Source organism: Rutidosis leptorrhynchoides, chromosome 4 (genome assembly GCF_046630445.1).
Source record: "Rutidosis leptorrhynchoides isolate AG116_Rl617_1_P2 chromosome 4, CSIRO_AGI_Rlap_v1, whole genome shotgun sequence".
Classification (NCBI taxonomy): domain Eukaryota; kingdom Viridiplantae; phylum Streptophyta; class Magnoliopsida; order Asterales; family Asteraceae; genus Rutidosis; species Rutidosis leptorrhynchoides.
This window is the reverse complement of record NC_092336.1, coordinates 631607354-631633120: the sequence shown is the minus strand read 5'-3', so window position 1 is coordinate 631633120 and position 25767 is coordinate 631607354. Positions and strand designations below refer to the sequence as shown.

The window sequence follows — 25767 nt, the reverse complement described above, 5'->3', positions numbered from 1 at the left end:
TCAGTCATAAATATAAAGTGCGAGTGTCCTCGTCAAATTATCCTTATACCCGAAGTTAAATATTCCAACTAATTGGGGACTTAAACTGTAACAAGATTTTAATACTTTGTTTAATAATTACACCAGGATGTCGACTGAGTGTAACCCAAGGTTTTAATATTTTGTTATAAATTATACCAAGTGTCCTTGTACATAATTTCACCCCTGTTTTAATTATTCTAGTGGCTATTAATCCATTCCCGTGTCCGGTTAAATGAACGATTATTCGTACATATAAGTACCCCGCCCATCGTGTCCGATCGAGTGTATATGGTAATTTATAGGGACGCCCAATTGTAAATATTTATATTAACATTAACAAACTATCATTTAGTTAAACAAATATAAAGCCCATTAATAGCCCATAGTCTAATTTCTACAAGTGTCGTTCTTTTGTCCAAACTCCAATTATGGTACAAAGCCCAATTACCCAATTTTAATAATTAGCCCAACATCATGATTACTTCGGATTAAATAAGCATAATAATAACTTAGCTACGAGACATTAAATTAAAAAGGTTGAACATAACTTACAATGATTAAAAATAGCGTAGCGTTACACGGACAGAATTTCGACTTACACCCTTACAACATTCGCTAACATACCCTTATTATTAGAATTATAATTAAAATTAAAATTAAAATATAAATTATAAATATAAATATTACGTATATAGATAGAGAGATTGATGGATATATATTTTTGCGTTCACCAAACTGCGAATTTATAGGAGATGTGGCCTGACTTTTCATGCCATGCGATCACATGGACTTTCTTCTTCCTGGCCATGCGATCGCATGGCCAGCTGGGAGAGCTCACATGTTGCTTGTTTCCTTGTGCCGACGTTTTATAAATATAATATAATATATATATTAATTTTAAGAATTAATTATATATTATATTATATTCATATGCATAGTTGACTTGTAATTTTTAGTCCGTTGCGTCGAGCGTTGAAAGTTGACTCTGGTCCCGGTTCAGGATTTTCGAACGTCCTTGCGTACAATTTAATATCTTGTACTTTGCGTTTTGAATCTTGTACTCTTGTAATTTGAGACGTTTCTTATTAATAATTGGAACCTCATTGATTGTATTTTGTACTTTTGAGCTTTTTGGTCGTTTGCGTCTTCAATTCGTCGAATCTGTCTTTTGTCTTCACCTTTTATTATTTAAACGAATATCACTTTTAAATAGAACAATTGCAACTAAAAGCTTGTCTTTCTTGAGGAATAATGCTATGAAATATATGTTCGTTTTTAGCATTATCAGTTATTCTTTTTAATATTTCAATTATTACTATTACTATTATTATTATTATTATTATTATTATTTTTTTATTATTATTATTATTAGAATTAGTAGTAGTATAATAATAATATTAATTATAATTTAAATTAATAATAATAATTATTATTATTATTATTATTATTATTATTATTATTATTATTATTATTATTATTATTATTATTATTATTATTATTTTTACTATTATTTGTATTATTATTATTATTATTATTATTATTATTATTAGTATTATTATTATTATTATTATTATTTATTTATTATTATTATTAATAGTATTATTATTAATATTGTTAGTTAATTTGTATTATTAGTATTATTAATATATTATTACTATTATTATTATTATTATTATTATTATTATTATTATTATTATTATTATTATTATTATTATTAATATCAATATTATTATTATTAATACAATTACTATTATTATTATTATTATTGTTATTATTATTATTATTATTAATATTATTATTATTATTATTATTATTATTATTATTATTATTATTATTATTATTATTATTATTATTATTATTATTATTATTATTATTAGTATTCTTAGTATTATTATTAGTATTATTATTATTAAAATTATTATTAGTATTATTATTAGTATTATTATAAGTTTTTATTTTTATTATTATTATTATTATTATTATTATTATTATTATTATTATTAGTATTCGTAGTATTATTATTATTATTATTATTATTATTATTATTATTAGTATTATTATTAGTATTATTATTATTAAAATTATTATTAGTATTATTATTAGTATTATTATAAGTTTTTATTTTTATTATTATTATTTGTATTATTATTATTATTATTATTAGTATTCGTATTATTATTATTATTATTATTATTATTATTATTATTATTATTATTATTGTGTATATTATTATTTTTATTATTGTTGATTATAATTATTATTATTATTATTATTATTATTATTATTATTATTATTATTATTATTATTATTATTATTATTATTATTATTTAGCCGAAGGTGATCGTTTCGTTAATAAAAGGGTAGTGATAAATACAACATAAATTTCGATAAATTCACTCACTCTGTTGATTAAACAAATAAACAATGCATAACGTGAGTGGATTTATGTAAATACTTTTTTTGGATTTACTACTACACTTAACAAAATGAAATTGAGCATGTCGTTTTGTATTGTTAGTGACGAGGCATTTTAGTGTTTTTTTTCCTTCCTTTTTTTTGTTAATTTGATTCGATGTTTCAAGCGGTGTAATTCTCCACCTCATTTTTATCGTATCCGTTCAACGATTCCCACCTCATTTGATGTTTCAATCGGTGAATTCTCCATGCACGCCAACTGTTCGATAATATGCCTGAGAAAGACGATACTTTTATTAGCAACACAATGTTGAGAACTTATATGAGTATTCATTAATACGAGGGATGCTTAAAGTCTTGTAAGGATTAAAGAAGAAATGATGGCTTTAAACCTGAGTATACGTTTCTAACATTGGGGAAATGTGTACAAATAGTTTGATGTGTTGGGTCTTAGGAGGCCACCAAGTGCATGATCATGTTTTTAAAGAATGATTCGACATAATTTGGACATGCGGGAGGATTGATAAGGCGAGGGTGTTTTCTGATCAGATGCTTGAGAAGGATACAATTTTGTATGCAATGATTGATGTGCATGTCCAGATAGGATATGTGTCGTGGACTATTATGGTTGACGGTTATTGTAGCCATGAAGATGTATCATGGAATGATTTACAGCCAGAATAAACCGCCAAAAGACACATTAAATTTGTTTCAGCGATTACAAGCAGTAGCAATACTTGAAAATGATAGTGGGAGCACTGGATTTGGGTAACCGGGTTCACGAGTTTACTGTAAGAAAGAAGATGAATAGAGCAATTATTATTTGAGCTGCACTAGTTGATATGTATGCTAAATTTGGCGACTTTATAAAAGCCATAAAAGTGTTTGACACGTTGCCTTAAAGGGAGACTGCTACTGGAAATGCTTTGATACATGGTTTGGCGATAACGGGTATGATAAACAAGCGATTAATGTATTTTTAAATATGAATGGAAAGGTGTAGTGTAATTGAGGCTAGTGGTGAAGTTTTGAGGGTTTGCATCAAAGGACCATTGGCACTCTCAGTGGCCAGTTGTTATTGAGTCACATGATGAAAGCGTATATGACTAATATTGACCTTTGATTGCCAAAATTTTTAATATGTAATATGGTTCTTTCTCTAACGTCTTGGCTTAATGCTTTTGAGGCTGACGAAATGTCATCATACATTGCAAGAGTGTGTGTGTGTTGGGGGGGGGGGGGGGGGTGGGGGGGGGGGGGGGGGGGGGGGGGGAGGAGGTGGTGTAATGGGTCATTTCATGTTCATGTTGGAACCAATCATTTTCAGATATTGGAAGATTGTATGCATTGAATGTAGACTTTGGGTCACTTTTGAACCATTCATATTGTTTTTGTTTTCGTTAAATTTCTTGATTTTATCTGGTTGCCCTGAAACGCAATCTAAAAGGGCTCATCTACAACTAAATGGGTCAAAGTTTTCACTCCGTCAAGTGGTTTTTTTTTTTTTTTTTTTTTTTTTTTTTTTTTTTTTTTTTTACAGCTAGGATCACCCGAGGAGGACTATTAACCTTGCGTTGTATCTAAATTTCTATGTATTTATTTATAGTTATACCATATAGTCATATTGGATATTTTAAATTATATAATCATTATTACTCAATTATATAGGATTATATAATTTTAAATATTATACTAATACAAATACTATTAGGTACTCGCCCTTGTGGCCTAGTAGTACAACCAACACCTTGTGTGTTGGATCTGGGTGAGAGGTCTCAAGTTCAAGTCCCCTCCTTTAAAACATTCCAGGGTATTTACCCGATTTATGGAGTGACCCTAGGTACAGTGCCGGAACTTGAACCCGGCCACAGATGGGGCGGGTGCAAAAATTTATTAAATTTTTCATTATAGCTGGGGCAAACACTAAAAAAAACCTTATTTTTTATTGTAATTTTTTTTTTCTAAATCCAGCTGAGGCGGATGCCCCGCCCTGTCTACACAATGCTCCGCCCCTGCCTAGGTAGGTTTTACCGACCCGTATTCCAGAATTTCGGCCCGCTCCGCCTGCCCCTCTGGATTGTTTAAGGATCGGGTCTCTGTAATGCAGTTCAGGTTTCCGCTCGAAAACGCGTGTGTGCTTGCAAATTGATCGGGTGGATGGGATTATTCCCGTCATTGATTCTAAATGCTTGTCTTTCTGAAAAAAAAAAATTATTACACTATTAGAGAATTCAGATCATCTATCTTCATTTGACTACGTTAATGGCAGGTTACGTGCATTAGTAACTTAAAAAAGGGATTTGGACAAATGTAGTAATGTCCTGGTCTAAGACGCATCATATTATACAAATTATGTCCACACGTACAGGTTAGGCATTAGTATACACTACCCTTCAAGCCAAATTTGTTGATCCAAGATGTATCATCTTATACAATTATATACGTTTCTTCTTACTTTCAATAATAGCAAACCTCCTGCTACAAAAATGGAAGAAATCATTTTGTGTGTCTTGCTGATATTCATTACTGTACAATATACACACACAAATGGCTGTTACACATTTCACAAACCACATACTTCAGCCAATTTCCGGTCAACAAAGACTTAAACCACCACTGCAGAATAGAATTATACCAGATGATAATACTACTCAAATTAGACAAAATTTAGTAGTAAAACATAGCTTGAAATCATCAAAAGTTGAGCAAAGCTTCAAAAAATCAGAAGTTGATGTTCAACGGTTGGTGGATTTTTTGTATGAGGACCTTCCACATGTCTTTGATGATCATGGACTTGATTGGACCGCGTATGAGAAAGATATCAAATTTCAGGATCCGATTACCAAACATGACAATATAAACGGATATTTGTTTTACATTTCATTGTTGAAGCTGCTCTTCTCTGCTAATCTACAGATTCATTGGATTAAACAGGTACTTTTTTAAAAGGATACTAACTAAAAAACCCTTTTTAAAAGTTTTTAACATTTTGCTAAAAAAAGAAGTTTTTTCCTTCTTCCGAAAATGCCCTGGCCAGATGCAAATTTTCTTTTACGATTTGCGTATGGTATTTGTGATTTGTCTATGCCTATTCGCAAATCGCAAATGCCTTTTAGGAATGGTGATCAAGAATATGATTGCGACCTGTAAACTATGCAAGGTCATATCTTTTAATTCGTAATTCGGATTTATTCACCTTTTATTTCAAAGCGTGTATTTTTTAGAGATCTGTTTATTTGTATTAAAGCCAAATTTAATTTTAAAATCTGACTAATATTACGATTTATGTATAAATGTGTAATATACTCAAAATGATTGAAGGGTTTCATTTAGTTTTAGTCAATATTGATGGAAACTTTAATGACTTAAAAATTAAAATTTCATTTGCAAGTTATGACTTGTCAAAGGTATGTATAAATGTCAATAGTCAACGAGAAAAAATATACGACTTTTCAAAGTTTACAAGAAACTTATCACAATTCTCATTTGCAAGTAGCAAATGAGATACACAAATCTCAAATTTTTTTCATCGACATGCAAATTGGCCGGATTTCTCGGTCGTGACCGAAAGAAAACACGACCGAGAAATTCAGGACATTCGCAAATCGCAAATGCCACACGCAAAATGTCTATTGCAAAAGCATTTTTGCAAATATAACATTGTTTTGGGTCATAATGTAATAAAATATTTTGAAAAAGGCAAAATCTAAGTTCTCTTGCTTCTGAGTAGACAGGAGATTATGAAATTACTGCAAGGTGGACTACGGAAATGAGATACTATGGTCTACCATGGAAGCCATTGTTGGTGGTTACAGGTACTTCTGTATTGGGCATCAATCCAGAAAATGGAAAGTTTTGCAGTCACATGGTACACTCTGTTTCCATCCTTAGTCTCAAACGTCCCATTATTTTGCAATAAATATTTAACGATCTAACTGACCTTATAATCATCAACTTCACAGGATTATTGGGATTCTGTAAAGAACAATGACTACCTTTCCTTTGAAAGTCTCGTGGATATAATGAAACAAGTATCTAAAATTAAGCATTTTTACTGTATCATAATAGAGTAATACGTTCAAATATTTAGTCTGCTGCTTAATTATATCAGATGTGTAGCTACAAGACTCCAGAGTTAGTAACACCCGAATATCAAACTCTGAAAAGAACCACAGCATACGAGGTACGCAACTACAGCCCATTCATAGTCGTCGAAACACAAAACAACAAACTTGCTGGATCAACAGGATATAACAATGAAGCTGGGTTAGTTTTTTTATATTTTATTTTTTTTTCTAATCAATGTTTTTCCTGGAAAACTGCAACATTAGGTTAAGGAAACCTATCTTTAACAACATTAAAATACACAAATTATACACTTTTTGCAGGTATATATATGGGGAGCACTTGAGGAAGGAAAAAATACCTATGACAATTCCAGTTTTCACTCAATCATTTGATCCTGGAAATTTCAGAATATCCATCCAGATAGTTCATTCATCAAAAAGAAACTTAAATGGGTCAGTTTTCATTATTTGAATCAACTACTCATTATACACAGTGAATAGGACTTACTAGTTATTTTGTAATTATTTTTTTAATATTTCCCAGTTTACAAGATTCAATGAACAGAAAAAACATTACTTCGAGGAGGAGCTTTCAAGAAGGGTTCGCAGCTGTATTAGAGTTCGGTGGCAAACCTACAGAAGATATCGTTCGTGAAAAAGAGAATTTGCTAAGGGCTAGTATTCTTTCTGAAGGTCTTAAGCCTAAAGACGGATGTTTACTAGCTTGCTACTATGATCCTGACAAAACAAATCTTTTTATGATGGTAAGCATTTTTTATAAAGGCAAAAAAAAAAAAAAAAAAAAACCTTGAATTTTCCACAGTGAAACAATATCTAACCATTATAAGTTGTAACTGTGTGTTGTGTGAATTGTGAATGAAGATAAATGAGGTTCTTATTTGGCTTGAGGAATTCGTGTTGGACTAGTTCTGTTGCGCATGATCAATCCCATCTACAGGGATTGGAATTCTATAATAAAATAAAAAAAAAAAAAAAAAAAAAAAAGCACAAAAACTGTAGCAGAACACCAGTTGTATGTTTATATTTTCACATATTTTATGAAAATATGAACAAAACTGTAACAGCAATCTGTATATCATACTTTCTGTTACGATGTAGTAATTAAAATAATTCCGATGTCGGTGGAAGAAGGAAAAATAGGGTTGTTCTCTTTGTACGCTTGTACGAAGACAACATTGTATCTTGTGTCTACATGGACATGAAATCAAATCTGTTTGCTGATTCCAAAAACTGTGGACAATTTTGTCTCAGTTTTCAAATACAAGTTTCTATGTAATGAATCCACCATCAGATATGGTTCCTTTAGTCAGAGTAAACGGCTACTGTGGCTCCAACCGAATGAAACATTATGTTTGTTTTAGCGGTTACAAGCAGTAACATTTAAAAAAAGACACTTTGTGAATGTTATCAGGAATATGAATGTTATTTCATCTAGCGTTTTCTGGTCAAAATAATACGGAGTAACATTTATCACAAAGTGTCTTTTTTAAATTGTTTAGATTTTTACGTGATCTTAATGTTTGTAAAAAAAAAAAAAAAAAATTTAAAGAAAAGCAAAAAAAAATTTACTTCCCGCTTCCCAAATAAATCTATTACTACCTAAATATTGACACCCTGTGTCATAAATTAGCTACATTAAATTCTATTTCAATTATCTATTATTACGTATATAATCTATAAAAAATACATATAAATTCAGTTTTAAAAAAAAAAAAAAAAAAAAAAAAAACCTTCATAAATAAATAATCTTAAAAGTGACCTCAAGAGTCATAACTCATAAATAAGCTTATTTAATCATGTTAGTGTATTAAATAGAATTCCTATTAAATTAGATTAAATAAATGAAATAAAATAATATATCTATATATAAAAAATGAATAATAAATAAGCTTACTTAATCATGTGTTAATGTATTAAATACAATTTTTAAATTAAATTAAATAATTGTAACAAAATAATATATATATATATATATATATATATATATATATATATATATATATATATATATATATATATATATATATATATATATATATATATATATAAAATGAATATAAGATTTAATATTAATTTTATGAACCGGATTAAATCAATATTAGTAACTTACATATAATATATATTTATTATTTATTCAATATCAATTAAATGATAAATAAAGAATTAAATAGTAGTAAAATAAATAATAAATATATGGTAAACCAAAAATGAACAATAAATATACGAACCTTTCATCTTCTTACTAAATTAACTTATTTTTTACTAGCCTATAAATATGTATGTCATCTTCACTTTTCAATAGGAATCATACAATGGGAAGATCACATCATATTATTACTAAAAGATGGATATTCAAGATATGTATAATGAGGTAAATATATGTAATATATATTCAAATATGTATATGTATATATATACGTAGATAAATGTACATATATAACATTGATTTAATCATGAAGTATATATTTTCAGAATATATATATATATATATATATATATATATATATATATATATATATATATATATATATATATATATATATATATACTGTAATTTGTTTTGTATCCTACATCTCCACTTTTCAGTAGCAATCATACAATGAGAAGATCACGCCATATTACTAAAAGATGAATATTCAAGTTATGTATCATGAGGTAAATATGTGTAATCTATATTTTCTTTTATGATTTAAAATATTATTTAATATATATATATATATATATATATATATATATATATATATATATATGTGTGTGTGTGTGTGTGTGTGTATGTGTGTGTGTGTATTCGAATATGTATATGTGTGTGTGTATATATATATATATATATATATATATATATATATATATATATTTAATAATATATTATATCATAAATAATATATATATATATATATATATATATATATATATATATATATATATAATAACTTTTGAGTTTCTCATTAAATTGTTATCATTCATCACTTATATCATTTTATATGTTTATATGAATAAAAACATCACTTTATATTTAAATATAGGGATCATCAAAAGTCTCTCATTGATTATTTTAATAATATATGTAGTATGTAAATTATTTACGATTTAAAATATTATTTAATATATATATATATATATGTGTGTGTGTGTGTGTGTGTGTGTGTATAATATTGATATATAATTATATATACATATATACATAATTAAATATAATGCGTGTTTGTTTGTTTTTGTAGCTACTGAAGAAACACTGAATTAAAAAAAAATGTCAAATGTAGACTTGCCAAGAAGACACGTGGTTGGCTCTATGTTGGATGAATTCGTTCGAAGATTCTTTTTTTTAATGTTTATAATGTGATTATTATATTGTATAATTGTATTTATATATTTAAGTTAATTTAAATTTCTTATATAAATTTTCTTACAATTCTATCCTTTTAATTATTAAATAGTATAGTATAAAAATATATATGTTAAAAAAGTTCAAATCAATTACCAGGATCCTTAACCCAATACCCTAAACAAATCTATGTATTCATTCGCTTTTTGGAGATTCGTAGAAGATTAGCATACATTTTGTCTACGTCGGCACTTAGTTACCTATTTTGATGTTCGTGAAAGTTTTTGCTTATTTATTACGATTATTATGGACTTTTTTTTAAAGCATTATTATGGACTGTTAAACTCTTTGTTTCATATGGTCGTTATTATATATGTCCTCCCAATAAGAACTATTACGTACGAGACAACCACATACTTTACTTTAAAATAAAAAATGCAAAGCGTAAAAATATCCGTGCAACGCACGGGCAATGCTTCTAGTCTCATCGAATATTGACCCAATCATGGGATATAAATACGGAGATACAAAACAATTTACATTATAGACCTTTGACTATCATAAAATACAAATAAAGGTACAAAAGTATAACTCTACATATAATCATTACGTAGTATTACGCAGTTGTATAGGACTATTATATATGTAGTAATTGTTATACTATTAGATATTAGAGATCCAGATCATATGTTCATTTGACTAAGTTAATGGCAGGTTAGGTGCATAAGTAACTTAAAGAACTGCAGATTCTTGCTTAGTTTTTTAAAACAGTATTAAACTATGTTATCTTCAATTTAATAATCAAATATTTTACTCTAATTATGTCACGAAACGTATAAGTAAACACCACCATCAATGGCCAATTTATCGATCCAAGATGCATCATCGTATACAACTTTGCACGTCTCTTATTACTTTCAATGACTTATCTCCTACTACAAAAACTAACTGCAAGATATCTTTTTGTGTCTTGCTGATATTTATTACTGTACAATAAATAATACACAGACAAATGGCTGCTACACATTTCACAAACCTCATAATACTTCAGCCAATTTCAGGTCACCGGAGACTTAAACTACCACTGCAGAATAGAATTATACCAGATGATAGTACTACTCAAATTAGACCAAATTTAGTAGTAAAACATAGCCTGAAATCATCAAAAGTTGAACAGAGCTTCAAAAAATCAGAAGTTGATGTTCAACGGTTGGTAGATTTTTTGCATGAGGACCTTCCACATGTCTTCGATGATCGTGGACTTGATTGGACTGCGTATGAGAAAGATATCAAATTTCAGGATCCAGTTACCAAACATGACAATATAAACGGATATTTGTTTTACATTTCAATGTTGAAGCTGCTCTTCTCTTCTATTCTTCATATTCATTGGATTAAACAGGTACTTATCTAAATCGATACATTTGTATCTCCATTGGGCTGCATGATGTAGTAGTTATGTTACTTTTAAGTTCTCTTGTTTCTGAGTAGACGGGAACTTATGAAATTACAACAAGGTGGACTGCGGAGATGAAATACCAAGGTCTACCATGGAAGCCATTGTTGGTGGTTACAGGTACTTCTGTAATGGTCATCAATCCTGAAAATGGAAAGTTTTGCAGTCACGTGGTACACTCTGTTTCCATCCTTAGTCTCAAACGTCCCGATTTTTTGCATTATATATTTAACAATCTAACTGGAACTTATAATCATCAACTTCATAGGATTATTGGGATTCTGTAAACAACAATGACTACTTCTCCTTAGAAGGTCTCGTAGATATGATGAAACAGGTATATGAAATTAAATTTTTGATCGTTCAGTAACACATTTAAAATATATTGTTGTGAAAAGCGACACAAAATTATAGCAAACCGCTAGTAATACTCGAAATAATGACAATAAAGGAACACCAAGATTTAACGTGGAAAACCCCAATAGGGTAAAAACCACGGGCAAGGAAAGAAACGTTTCACTAATAAGAAAAATAGGAATTACACTTTCTCTCTAATTACAAGGATAAGTATCAATCTTTATATCTCTTGTAATTAGGAGATTAATACTCACAACTCTCTATTTATCTACTAGAATACAAGATTGAAGAATGAATATGGGATGTATAAATGAGCTTACATGTTGCTCTATTTATACTAATTCAAGATGGCTAAATGGTAAATATTTAGTAGACAATTTGGTAGGTATAGTATGCCAAGTTTTACCAAGTCTTATACCACAATATACATGTGTGTATTTGACCCTAGAATTCACCAACCAAGCCTCCATATTTGACAATCTCCCACTTGAAGATTCGATTGAAGCTCAATCAATCTTCACACGATAATTCTTCCTTGCCAATGATGTTGCTTACGTCTCTGCTAGGCCGCATGAGGAACGGCACCAAATAAACTTGTCACGGTTGATTGACTTTGTTAGAAAATCGGCCACATTGTCGTCAGTATGAATTTTCTGCACATCCACGGTTCCTTCTTCCACTTTCTCACGAACGAAGTGATACTGAACTCGTATATGCTTTGTTTTCGAATGAAATGCCGGATTCCTTGCAAGATGCAAGGCACTCTGGTTGTCACAAAATAAAGTGATATTCTTCTGTTTGTGCCCGAGTTCCTCCAACAACATCTTCAACCATACTGCCTCTTTAGTAGCTTGAGTAGCTGCTACATATTCTGCTTCTGTTGTTGACGTTGCCACAACTGACTGCAGTTTTGAAACCCAGCTTACTGTTCCACCACAAAGTTTGAAAACATATGCAGTGGTAGATTTACTTTTATCGATATCACCTGCATAATCTGAATCAACATACCCTTTGACAATAAATTCCGGTTCCCCATAACATAATGCAACATCTAAGGTTCCCTTGATGTATTTAAGGATCCTCTTTACCGCATTCCAATGCTCTTTACCAGGATTCGCCATGTACCGACTAACTACTCCCACTGCATGTGCAATGTCTGGTCTTGTACATATCATTGCGAACATTAAACTTCCCACTGCTGATGCATACGGTACGCGAGACATCTCCTTCCTCTCGTATTCACTGCTAGGACACATAACGGAGGATAACTTGAGATTAGTAGGAAGTGGGGTTGAGATTGGCTTACTATCTTGCATATTGAAGCGCTGCAAGACTTTCTTCAAATAATTCTTTTGAGAAAGCCAAACCTTCCTATTATCTCTGTCTCGGTGAATTTGCATTCCTAGAATCTTGTTTGCGGCACCCAAGTCTTTCATTTCAAACTCTCTAGCCAATTGAGCCTTCAGCTTATTAATACGATCTTTATTGGGGCCTGCAACCAACATGTCGTCTACATATAACAGCAAAATAACAAAATCATTGTCCCCAAACCTCTTGAAATATGCACAAGGGTCTGCATAAAGTCTGTTATATTCAAGGCTCATTATGAAAGAATCAAATCTCTTGTACCAACATCTCGGCGCCTGTTTGAGACCATACAGAGATTTCTTTAACCTGCAAACCAAGTTCTTTTTTTCTTGTAGTTCAAAACCTTCTGGTTGAAGCATATAAATTTCTTCTTCAAGATTTCCATGAAGAAATGCAGTTTTCACATCTAGCTGCTCTAGATGCAAATCAAATGTAGCACACATCGCTATAACTACTCGAATTGTTGTAAGTCGAACCACAGGAGAAAATATTTCATTAAAGTCCGTACCTTCTTTTTGAGCATATCCTTTAACCACCAGTCTTGCACGATACCGCTCCACTTGATCATCGCCATTTCGCTTGATCTTATACACCCATTTATTTCCAATAGGTTTTCTACCTTTTGGCAATGGCACAAGTTCTCATGTTTTATTTTTATGAAGAGCTTCAATTTCTTCCTGCATAGCTGTCATCCACTGAGATGCATCTGAATGATTTAGTGCCTCGCGAAGAGTTGTTGGCTCTCCTTCCTCTGTTAGAAGACAATATGCAACATTGCTTTCCATAATATAATCTGAGTGCCACCCTGGACGTTTCCTTTTCCGATTAGAAATACGAGTCGCTGGAGCTTCATCAACGACTACTTGATTTTCATCGTGCTCTGGTACTGCTTCAGAAGAATCTTTATGAAATTCATTACCCACCTGTATCGGTATAGTTTCTTTTGAAGTGCTAACATCTTCAAGATCTTTGTCTTCTGTAAAGACAACATCTCTGCTGATGACTACTTTGTGGGCAGTGGGGTCCCACAAGCGATACCCCTTAACTCCATCAGCATACCTCAAGAACAAACACTTTCTGGACTTCGGATCCAACTTTGTCGTTTCTTGAGAATTGTACAATGCGTACACAGGACTTCCAAATACATGAAGGTCAGAATAATTAACTGGTTTTCCAGTCCACATTTCCATCGGTGATTTCAACTCAATTGCAGTTGATGGTGACTGATTTATCACGTAACAGGCAGTACTTACTGCTTCTACCCAGAATGATTTTCCCAAGCTTGCAGTTGCCAACATCGCCCTTGTTCTATCTAACAAGGTTCTGTTCATCCGCTCTGCCACTCCGTTTTGTTGAGGAGTGTATGCTGTCGTGAACTGCCTTTTGATACCTTCTTGTTTGCAAAACCTATCAAATTCATCACCAGTGTATTCTCCTCCATTATCTGTCCTCAAACACTTGATCTTTTTACCAGATTCAAGTTCAACCCGCGCTTTGTAAACTTTGAAAACTTCAAACACATCTGCCTTTCTCTTGATTGGGTACACCCAACATCTCCTAGTGTAATAATCAATAAATGATACAAAATACTTTGCTCCTCCTAGGGATTGAACTGGTGCTTCCCACACATCAGAGTAAACCAATTCTAGAATCAATTTACTTCTAGAATTTGATGTGTTAAACTTCAGGCGATGCTGCTTGCTGATTACACAATGCTCACAGAAAGGTAGCGATACCTTTGTAAGACCAGGAATAAGATTTCTTTCCACAAGAATCTTCATACCTTGTTCAGACATGTGTCCAAGCTTTTGATGCCATGTCATAGCAACTTTATCACTTGAACTATTCGAAGCAACAGATGCTTCCGATTCCTGTACCGTCTCGCCTTTAAGAATGTATATATTAGCACCCACCTTTTCTCCTTTCATAAGTACAACCGCGCCTTTCTTGATTATCATAATCTTCTCATGTATCACCATCTTACAACCAAGATCATCCAATTGTCCTAAAGACAATAAGTTCTTCTTCAAACCCTCCACGTGTCGCACACCTTGAATAGTATGAACTGTACCATCATGCATCTTCAGAATGATATCTCCAATTCCAATGATCTTTAGTTTATGATCATTACAACTGTATACAGATCCTCCTGAGATACATTCATATTGTTTGAACCATTCTCTTCTAGGGGTCATGTGAAAAGTAGCTCCCGAGTCAAATAACCAGACATCAACAAATGTCTTTTTGCCTTCATTTGCTACCACTGCCTCACTAACCAAAGCAGTCCCATCATCTGAAGTGCTTGCAATGTTTCCTTGAGGATTTGAGTTATTTAAACTTCGACAATCCTTCTTTAGGTGACCTTTCTTGCCACAATTGTAGCATGTATAGGTCTTCTTCTTTTTAGACTTCGATTTACCATGAGTGTGACTCCCACTTGAGCCACGTTCCGTTGATCTGCCTCCTGACACCAATAAGGCCTCCACTTGTCGTGAACCGGCCTGTTTGTCCTCCTTGTTATTGCGCCAATTTTCTTCTTCTAGAATAGCAGCCGCAACTTCATCATAGACTAGATACTCCGAGAGAACATTATTGGTTAAGTTAATAATGAGTTGATCATACGAGTCAGGTAGACTCTGAAGTAAAAGTTCAGCACGTTCTTTTGGCTCTATATTGCAACTTAATGAAGCAAGTTGAGAAAATAGAGTATTCAAAGAATTAATGTGCTCATTAACTGAAGTAGATTCATTCATGCGTAGCGCATAAAGTTTCCTCTTAAGGAATATCATGTTGTGGAGTGATTTGGTCTCGTACAATTTTACGAGGTGATCACAAATCTCTTTCGCAGTCTTCTTTTTTTCAATGCTAGACAAAACGCCATCTGCTAGTGCAAGATGAAGATTTGCAATAGCCTGGCCGTCCATCTCTTCCCATTTTTCATCAGTGACTTCGGCGAAACGTCCACTGATGGCCGCCAAACACTTATCCTTTCTCAGGATAGCTTTCATCTTTAGTTTCCATAACGAGAAGTTACTCCCGTTGAACTTTTCAATTTCAAATTTCGTAGACATTGCTATTATTACAATCTTCTTTTCGACAATACTATTTTTCTTGAAATAACACCCAAGGACTTTTACCGAGTGAAAATAATCTTACTTATTTTCTGATGTGGACGATCCACTCTCGTGGCAACCACAGAGCATACGATAAGTAGATTAATACACACTAGATATTAGACCTTAGCTCTGATACCACTTGTTGTGAAAAGCGACACCAAATTATAGCAAACCGCTAGTAATACTAGAAATAATGACAATAAAGGAACACCAAGATTTAACGTGGAAAACCCCAATAGGGTAAAAACCACGGGCAAGGAAAGAAACGTTTCACTAATAAGAAAAATAGGAATTACACTTTCTCTCTAATTACAAGGATAAGTATCAATCTTTATATCTCTTGTAATTAGGAGATTAATACTCACAACTCTCTATTTATCTACTAGAATACAAGATTGAAGAATGAATATGAGATGTATAAATGAGCTTACATGTTGCTCTATTTATACTAATTCAAGATGGCTAAATGGTAAATATTTAGTAGACAATTTGGTAGGTATAGTATGCCAAGTTTTACCAAGTCTTATACCACAATATACATGTGTGTATTTGACCATAGAATTCACTAACCAAGCCTCCATATTTGACATATATTTAGTTGTACATGTGTGATGTGGTAGCGTGGGGGTACGTGATAGTACTATATTTTTACTACGAAATACGTTACAAATTACACAAGTTTTAATTATTTATTTACAGATGGGATATACCTAAACCTTGCTATAACACTATAGGCAGTGTACCTAATCGTAGAGTAGTATAGTTTTTAGTAAGTCCGGTTCGTTCCACAGGGAGCGGGCTTATTGCACACTATATTTTTAAACAACTATATTTGTACAAAATATATATAATTATATATAATAATATATAAAAGGGGGTTTACCGTTTAATGACCGGTTTGTCGATTTATATTTTAAGCGAAGCGTATAGTAAATGACGATATTTAAATAACAATATAAAATAAATAACAATAATTAAAATGACAATAAATAAAAGTACGAGGAAAAATGAAATAAAATATATTATGCTTATTAAAACTTCCGTAATCATGATGTTTGACGTGTTGATTTTTAGTTTATTCCCATGGGTTAATTGTCCTTTGTCCTGGATTATTTAATATGTCCGTCTGGTTTTTGTCCAAAACAGTCCATCAGTCATAAATATAAAGTGCGAGTGTCCTCGTCAAATTATCCTTATACCTGAAGTTAAATATTCCAACTAATTGGGGACTTAAACTGTAACAAGATTTTATTACTTTGTTTAATAATTACACCAGGATATCGACTGCGTGTAACCCAAGGTTTTAATACTTTGTTAACAATTACGCCAAGTGTCCCTGTACATAATTTCACCCCTGTTTTAATAATTCCATAGACTATTAATCCATTCCCGTGTCCGGTTAAATGAACGATTATTCGTACATATAAATATCCCGCCCATCGTGTCCAATCGAGTGTATATGGTTATTTATAGGGATGTCCAATTGTAAATCTTCATATTAAAATTAACAAACTATCATTTAGTTAAACAAATATAAAGCCCATTAATAGCCCATAGTCTAATTTCCACAAGTGTCGTTCTTTTGTCCAAACCCCAATTATGGTACAAAGCCCAATTACCCCGTCTTTAATATTTAGTCCAACATCATGATTACTTTGGCTCAAATAAGCATAATAATAACTTAAGTACGAGACATTAATTTAAAAAGGAGAACATAACTTACATTGAGTATTTATCGCGTAGTGTTACACGGACAGAATTTCGACTTCAAAAACCCGTAAAATAACCATTACATAACCCGAACTAATCTAATATAAAACTACCCTATACTATATATATATATATATATATATATATATATATATATATATATATATATATATATATATATATATATATATATATATATATATTATTTATTACAGAGTATTATTATTATTATTTATTTTTATTTTTACTCGGCAGAATGCATGGCCTTTTATACGCGTTTTGATTTCTGACAGCTCCGCGAGTCGTGGAGTTTTTGGCCTTCAAACTCCGCGAGTCGTGGAGTTTGAAAATCCAGCTCAGGATCCTTTGTCTCATAGCTTGTCGACATGATTATATATATATTTATAATATATAAATAATTTATATAATTATTTATATATTATATTTTATTCTTGTGCATAGTTGACTCATAATTTTTGGTCTATTGCGTCGGGCGTTGATAGTTGGCTCAGGTCCCGGTTCCGGATTTTCGAACGTCCTTTCGTATAATTTAATATCTTGTACTTTGTGTTCTGCAACTTGTACTTTTGTCATTTTTAGACGTTTCTCATCAATAAATTGAACCTTTTGAATTGTATCTTGTACATTTGAGCTTTTTGGACGTTTGTGTCTTCAAATCTTCGTTTTCGCCTTTTGTCTTCGCACTTATTTATTTAAACAATTACAATGAAAATATAATACAATTACATATGAAAACCTATTATTTAGGAGGGATATTGCTATGAAATATATGTTCCTTTTTAGCCTTATCAAATATCCCCACACTTGAGCGTTGCTTGTCCTCAAGCAATACAGAACTTGAAATAAAAACATACACGAATCACTTTTTTATTCATCACACTTTGTAGATCAGTGATTTTGTTATGGTGGTATAAACAATGATAGTAACGATAGAACCATGGTTGAAGGTGGTTGTGTCATCCACAGTTGCCTCGGGTTTAGGTCAACGACACTTGCAATCAAATAGCCGATTTACTTTCGGTTTCCAAAGCAAAGTGCACATTTGAAAGGCGGTTTACAGTCCCACATGACTATGAAAATTTAGATCCGTTAGGAAATTGGATCTTTATGAAAACATTTGATCTTTTGAAAATTCAATCTAGCTTTTACCCTAGACAAGTTTTCCGGAATAACCCTTCACCGGTGTTTGCAAAATATTTTTGTGGGTTGTGTGGGTTTCAGATTTGAAAATTTTAGCTCAACACTTGTGGTTTTGTGTTACCCACTTGCTAACCTTGTATTAGGAAAGCAACACGTCCAGTTTACTTGTCCCGTATATTACCTTTCGGCAAACTACCGTCCGGTTGTAAAGGAAAGCGATGAACAAGAAACTGTTAAGGCAATGTCTAATGACATGCATTTGATTATGGTCCATAAACGTGTCGGATGCTAGTACTATCCTTTGTAGGAGCAATAGTAAAGATCATCCTATGATTTTTTGGTCTGGCACAAGGTCCTGTCTTTGACCATGCTATGCAACCACCGTTCTTACGGTTGACACCCGATTTGGTTCAGGTGACCTAATGAATTCCAGGTGAATTCCTAGGATTTTACGTTCAATGGCAATGAACGCATTGAAAATGGGTTTTCAGAAAACAAATCGGTTTGTAATTTTGATCAAAATATTTTCTCGTTCAAGCTCGAGTTTAGATATCATTGAATTCCATGAGTTTGAATTCTCAATCTTTAAGGTCAATCTCAAGGATTGAGTAATATCAGGCTTAAAAGCTGATTTTTGATCTTTAAGGAGATTATCCTTTCTGGGGATCTGATTCATTAGTCTTATCAAGCTAATTTGCACGGCGTCCTCCCCATTGTACGAGATAAATCCTTCTCATTGTTAGGATAAATCTGACCACCTGGCGACCCTGTTTGATGCTGAGGTCCGTGGATTTTCTGCTGATTTTAGAGATGACTTTTCTAGATTTTTCGTCAACCTACAGCTGGTCTGGACGACAACTTCTTGACCTAAATCAAGAAGCGCGTGTCTTTTTCGGAAGACTTTACTTCCTTTTAATGATGGAATTGATTTATCGTGTAGATCCATCTTTCATTACAGTAAATCAGGTAAAACAGTTAATTTAGTCCAAAACAAAAGCACCTGCAATAACTTTACGGAAACATGTGATAGATAATTTTTTATTGAATAACTTGGTATATTCTCCCCACACTTGGCTTTTATTTATTATGTTCTTTGCCTTTTTATTCTCTTATATTCCATTTTAAATGAATTCAAGCGTTTTGGGTTGTTTCTCAATTTATGTCCTTTCCGAGGTAACGATAATTTCGGTATTAACACCTAATTTTCATCGTTCATAAATATGTATAAACATGATTTTGAATTCATTTATTTGAAAAATTTTAAAATTTTCACAAAATTTGGCAAATAAACTAAGTGCAAACCCGAGAGAATTTATAACCCTTCCCCACACTTGAGATCATGCAATGCCCTCATTTGCATGAAATCAGACTATAATTATAAATTCACGAGGGTGATTAGTGTAGAAAGTAGTTAAAGATACCATAAAATTGCAGGATGATAGATGGTGCACCTCATCGTTCATTCCTTCTTGTTTTATCACACATGTTTTTCTTCAAAAACGGTTGCTTTTCTGAACTGTTTGATAATTTTTGAAAATGCGTCTTTTACCCTAACTTATCATGCATTTTTATTAACGAGTTATGCATTAACCCGAACCCCGAATTTAAAGTTAAGTGAGGTTAGACTTCTCCACACTTAGCTGACGACATGTGAAGTCGGTAGAATAAGTTCCACGAATTAAAATAGTGAGCCAGTTATTTACATCTCGGGTGGTGTATAATATATCAATGGGTTTAAAGTTTAGACTCACCCGATCGTCACTACTTAATTCTTTTTTAAGTGTAGCTTTTAGTAAATGGATATGTCTCTTTTCTGGTTCTTGGTCAAATGGATCGATATACACCGACATACATATTTCTATAGGGTGGACAATTCCTAACATTTCCTTCCTTTTATTCTCAGGATCAAAGTTTTCACCTCTATTACCCAATTGGGTGAAATTCGAGGTGTCATTATCTATTACAGCTCGTAGTTCATTTCCGGTGGATGACTCGTCTATTGAGAATATTGGGTTGGAAGGTTGTGGAATGGTGAAGTTCGGTTTGGCCTCGGGGGTAAAATTTTCAACGTTATCGTATTCCCAAGAGTACCAATTTGTTACCCTTACTTCTTCTTTATCCATTGATGGATCGATGATTTCGTCGGTAGAGGCTAATGTGTCGATATGTTGTGAAATTGGTAAGACTGAATAAAAAGTATCATCGGGATAGTTGGTGATTTCGGAGCTCTCGAATTCATCAAAATTCGATGATATGAGATTTTCTTGCACACGACTCCTCAGATCAACAGGTGTGTAGTCTGATAGAGTTTCAGCTTGCCGATTTACAAACTCTCTCATTTGTTCATTTTGAGCATTGAGTTCTTCGAGTTTGATTTTCATATTGTCTAATAAATTTTCAGACACGTAATTTTCCTCGTCTACTGGTTGTTGAGTTTGGAAATATTCTTGGGAATAATCCCAATTTGAATTGTATTCTTCATAATCATTCCATTCAGGTTCCGTGGGTGCGTAATTTTCCATAGGAACGTAATAATAACATTCCCATGTTGAGTGATAATCTCCACATATTTCACAACCAGTTATTATTTCGTCATTCGTGATCCAAGATTGACCGAACGAATTGTCATCAACACCCGTTTGAGAGTATTGATTTAATTGATTTTGGATATCAAAAAGAGTTTCCATAGCCTTGTTTTCAAAATTTTCCATTTTATTGCAATGGCCAAATTTTAGCTACAATGTGGTGCATTTACTAATTATCCTATTAGTTATAAAAATAGAAAAACTTATATAAGTTGTCCAATTAATAGACTTTTCTGCTTTTGCCCACGTTTCGAATAGCCAAAAGATGCAGCAGGGAGCCAGAACCCTTTAAATCGGAAGCTCACAACTCAGCCACTAACAAATCCAACTATTACTACGAAGCAGAAAATTGTCAACGTCCATTAATTTAACCACTTAAATAATTTTTCTTTCCGTTTGAGATACTAGATAAGAAATAGAGAAAATTTCTAAGTCCTAAAAACTAAAGCGTCGAGAAATAAGAAAGAAAAAGAGTGCGCGTCGAAAAACGTCGAAAAATAAAAATAAGAAAGAAAAACGTCGAAACTTAAAAGTCTAAAAATTATATCTAAAAAGTTGCGCATAAAGGTCTAAAGGTAAATGCAATTTTATTCAGAAAACGGCAATTACTTAAAGGCACTAAAATCTATTTAAAACTAAAGCGAAAAACGGCGTCGCAAAATTCTAAAGCACCTAAATCTTAGTCTAAAGAAAAAGCACTTAAGGTATTTTACGGCAAAGCCTAAAAATCTAGAAGTAAAAATAACTATGGCAAAAACTATGGATTAAAACTAAATACGAGCGAAAAACATACAAATATTACGCTAAAAACAAATAAAAAGGGACAAAATATAAAAATATACTAAAATCCGTAAAAAGTATAATTTTTATAAAAATATTATTTTTATATTATTTATTTAATAAAACTATTAATTTTATAATTTAATAAAACTAATAAAACTAAATAAACAAAATAATAATAAAACTAAAACTAATTAATAAATTAATTAACTAATTTAGGGTTTATTAATAATAATAAATAATAATATACCGTAATAAATGCTGGTTTAGGGTTTCAGGCGCGTCAGACAGGGCGGCTCCGCGAGTCGTGGAGTTTTAAACCTGCAAACTCCGCGAGTCGTGGAGTTTGAAAAAACGTGTTTTTTTTTTAATTTTATATTGTTTTTCTAAAAATATATATAAATATATTTATACAAAAATAAATTAAAAATATAGCGTTTCGCCGAGTCCCCGGCAGCGGCGCCAAAAACTTGATGTGGTAGCGTGGGGGTACGTGATAGTACTATATTTTTACTACGAAATACGTTACAAATTACACAAGTTTTAATTATTTATTTACAGATGGGATATACCTAAACCTTGCTACAACACTATAGGCAGTGTACCTAATCGTAGAGTAGTATAGTTTTTAGTAAGTCCGGTTCGTTCCACAGGGAGCGGGCTTATTGCACACTATATTTTTAAACAACTATATTTGTACAAAATATATATAATTATATATAATAATATATAAAAGGGGGTTTACCGTTTAATGACCGATTTGTCGATTTATATTTTAAGCGAAGCGTATAGTAAATGACGATATTTAAATAACAATATAAAATAAATAACAATAATTAAAATGACAATAAATAAAAGTACGAGGAAAAATGAAATAAAATATATTATGCTTATTTAAACTTCCGTAATCATGATGTTTGACGTGTTGATTTTTAGTTTATTCCCATGGATTAATTGTCCTTTGTCCTGGATTATTTAATATGTCCGTCTGGTTTTTGTCCAAAACAGTCCATCAGTCATAAATATAAAGTGCGAGTGTCCTCGTCAAATTATCCTTATACCCGAAGTTAAATATTCCAACTAATTGGGGACTTAAACTGTAACAAGATTTTATTACTTTGTTTAATAATTACACCAGGATATCGACTGCGTGTAACCCAAGGTTTTAATACTTTGTTAACAATTACGCCAAGTGTCCTTGTACATAATTTCACCCCTGTTTTAATAATTCCATAGACTATTAATCCATTCCCGTGTCCGGTTAAATGAACGATTATTCGTACATATAAATATCCCGCCCATCGTGTCTGATCGAGTGTATATGTTATTTATAGGGACGTCCAATTGTAAATCTTCATATTAAAATTAACAAACTATCATTTAGTTAAACAAATATAAAGCCCATTAATAGCCCATAGTCTAATTTCCACAAGTGTCGTTCTTTTGTCCAAACCCCAATTATGGTACAAAGCCCAATTACCCCGTCTTTAATATTTAGTCCAACATCATGATTACTTTGGCTCAAATAAGCATAATAATAACTTAAGTACGTGACATTAATTTAAAAAGGAGAACATAACTTACATTGAGTATTTATTGCGTAGTGTTACACGGACAGAATTTCGACTTTAAAAACCCGTAAAATAACCTTTACATAACCCGAACTAATCTAATATAAAACTACCCTATATTATATTATATTATATATATATATATATATATATATATATATATATATATATATATATATATATATATATATATATATATATATATATATATATATATATATATATATATATATATTATTTATTACAGAGTATTATTATTATTATTATTTATTTTTATTTTTACTCGGCAGAATGCATGGCCTTTTATATGCGTTTTGATTTCTGACAGCTCCGCGAGTCGTGGAGTTTTTGGCCTTCAAACTCCGCGAGTCGTGGAGTTTGAAAATCCAGCTCAGGATCCTTTGTCTCATAGCTTGTCGACATGATTATATATATATTTATAATATATAAATAATTTATATAATTATTTATATATTATATTTTATTCTTGTGCATAGTTGACTCATAATTTTTGGTCCATTGCGTCGGGCGTTGATAGTTGGCTCAGGTCCCGGTTCCGGATTTTCGAACGTCCTTTCGTATAATTTAATATCTTGTACTTTGTGTTCCGCAACTTGTACTTTTGTCATTTTTAGACGTTTCTCATCAATAAATTGAACCTTTTGAATTGTATCTTGTACATTTGAGCTTTTTGGACGTTTGTGTCTTCAAATCTTCGTTTTCGCCTTTTGTCTTCGCACTTATTTATTTAAACAATTACAATGAAAATATAATACAATTACATATGAAAACTTATTATTTAGGAGGGATATTGCTATGAAATATATGTTACTTTTTAGCCTTATCAATGTGTCTGCTGCTTATTTCAGATGTGGAGCTACAAGACTCCAGAGTTGGTAACACCCGAATATCAAACTCTAAAAAGAACCACATCTTATGAGGTACGCAACTACAGCCCCTTCATAGTCGTCGAAACGCAAAGTAACAAACACGCTGGATCAACAGTTTTCACACAATCATTTGATCCTGAAATTTCCAAAATATCCATCCAAATAGTTCATCCATCAGAGACAAACTCAAAAAGGTCATTTCTCATTAATTTAGTCAACTGCTCATTATATACAGTGAACAGGACTTAGTTATTTTTGCAATTATTTTTTTAATATGTTCCAGTTTATTACAAGATTCAATGAACAAAAAATACATTACTTTGAGTAGCGCTCAAGAAGGGTTCGCAGCTGTACTAAAGTTCGGTGGTAAACCTACAAAAGATATCGTTCGTGAAATGGAGAAATTACTCAGGGATAGTCTTCTTTCTGAAGGTCTTAAACCTAAACGCGGATGTTTACTAGCTGGTTACTACGATCCTGACAAAACAAATATGTTTATGATGGTAAGCTGCTTTTACAATGTGATGAATGGAATTTTCAATAGTGAAACAATATCCAAGTATCTAACCATTGTTAGTTGTGACTGTGTGTTGTGTGGATTGTGAATGAAGATAAACGAGGTTCTTATTTGGCTGGAGGAATTTGTGTTGGATTAGTTCCGTTGCCTATCATCAATTCCCATCTTTGGGGAGTATATAGAGATCTATTAAAATGTGCCAAATACTGTATCCTAACACAAGTTGTATGTTATATTTTCACATTTTACAAAAATATGAACAAAATTGTAACAGGCATCTGTATATCATACTTTCCGTTACAATGTAAGTAGTTATTAAAATAATTTCAATGTTTGAACATTGCGTGCTCAAACAGTGGTAACATTACAACTTGTATATTGAAATTTCTCATTTTACATGTTATTTGCCA

The 25767-nt window shown here is 31.7% G+C and overlaps 2 protein-coding genes across 7 annotated transcripts; both read left to right on the top strand.

Moving 5' to 3' along the window:
- Window positions 1–4936: 4936 nt before the first annotated feature.
- LOC139904238 (uncharacterized) lies at window positions 4937–9905 on the top strand. Of its 6 annotated transcripts, none has more exons than XM_071886178.1 (8): window positions 4937–5370; window positions 6167–6304; window positions 6399–6467; window positions 6548–6702; window positions 6825–6956; window positions 7048–7267; window positions 9114–9179; window positions 9743–9905. In XM_071886178.1, the coding sequence occupies exons 1-7, from the start codon at window positions 4984–4986 to the stop codon at window positions 9147–9149; spliced, it is 1137 nt and encodes a 378-aa protein (XP_071742279.1). In that variant the 5' UTR covers window positions 4937–4983; the 3' UTR covers window positions 9150–9179; window positions 9743–9905. The 6 variants fall into 6 exon arrangements, 5 of the variants coding, with proteins under 5 accessions (XP_071742279.1, XP_071742278.1, XP_071742280.1 ...); XM_071886177.1 differs by lacking the exon at window positions 9743–9905 and adding an exon at window positions 8827–8895 and having other exon boundaries at window positions 9111–9179; XR_011778709.1 differs by having other exon boundaries at window positions 4938–5370; window positions 9111–9179; window positions 9743–9811.
- A 953-nt stretch (window positions 9906–10858) lies between these two features.
- On the top strand, window positions 10859–25623 carry LOC139843123 (uncharacterized). The gene is made up of 6 exons (XM_071833197.1): window positions 10859–11248; window positions 11338–11475; window positions 11571–11639; window positions 24820–25034; window positions 25124–25343; window positions 25452–25623. The coding sequence occupies exons 1-6, from the start codon at window positions 10859–10861 to the stop codon at window positions 25494–25496; spliced, it is 1077 nt and encodes a 358-aa protein (XP_071689298.1). The 3' UTR covers window positions 25497–25623.
- Window positions 25624–25767: the final 144 nt, after the last annotated feature.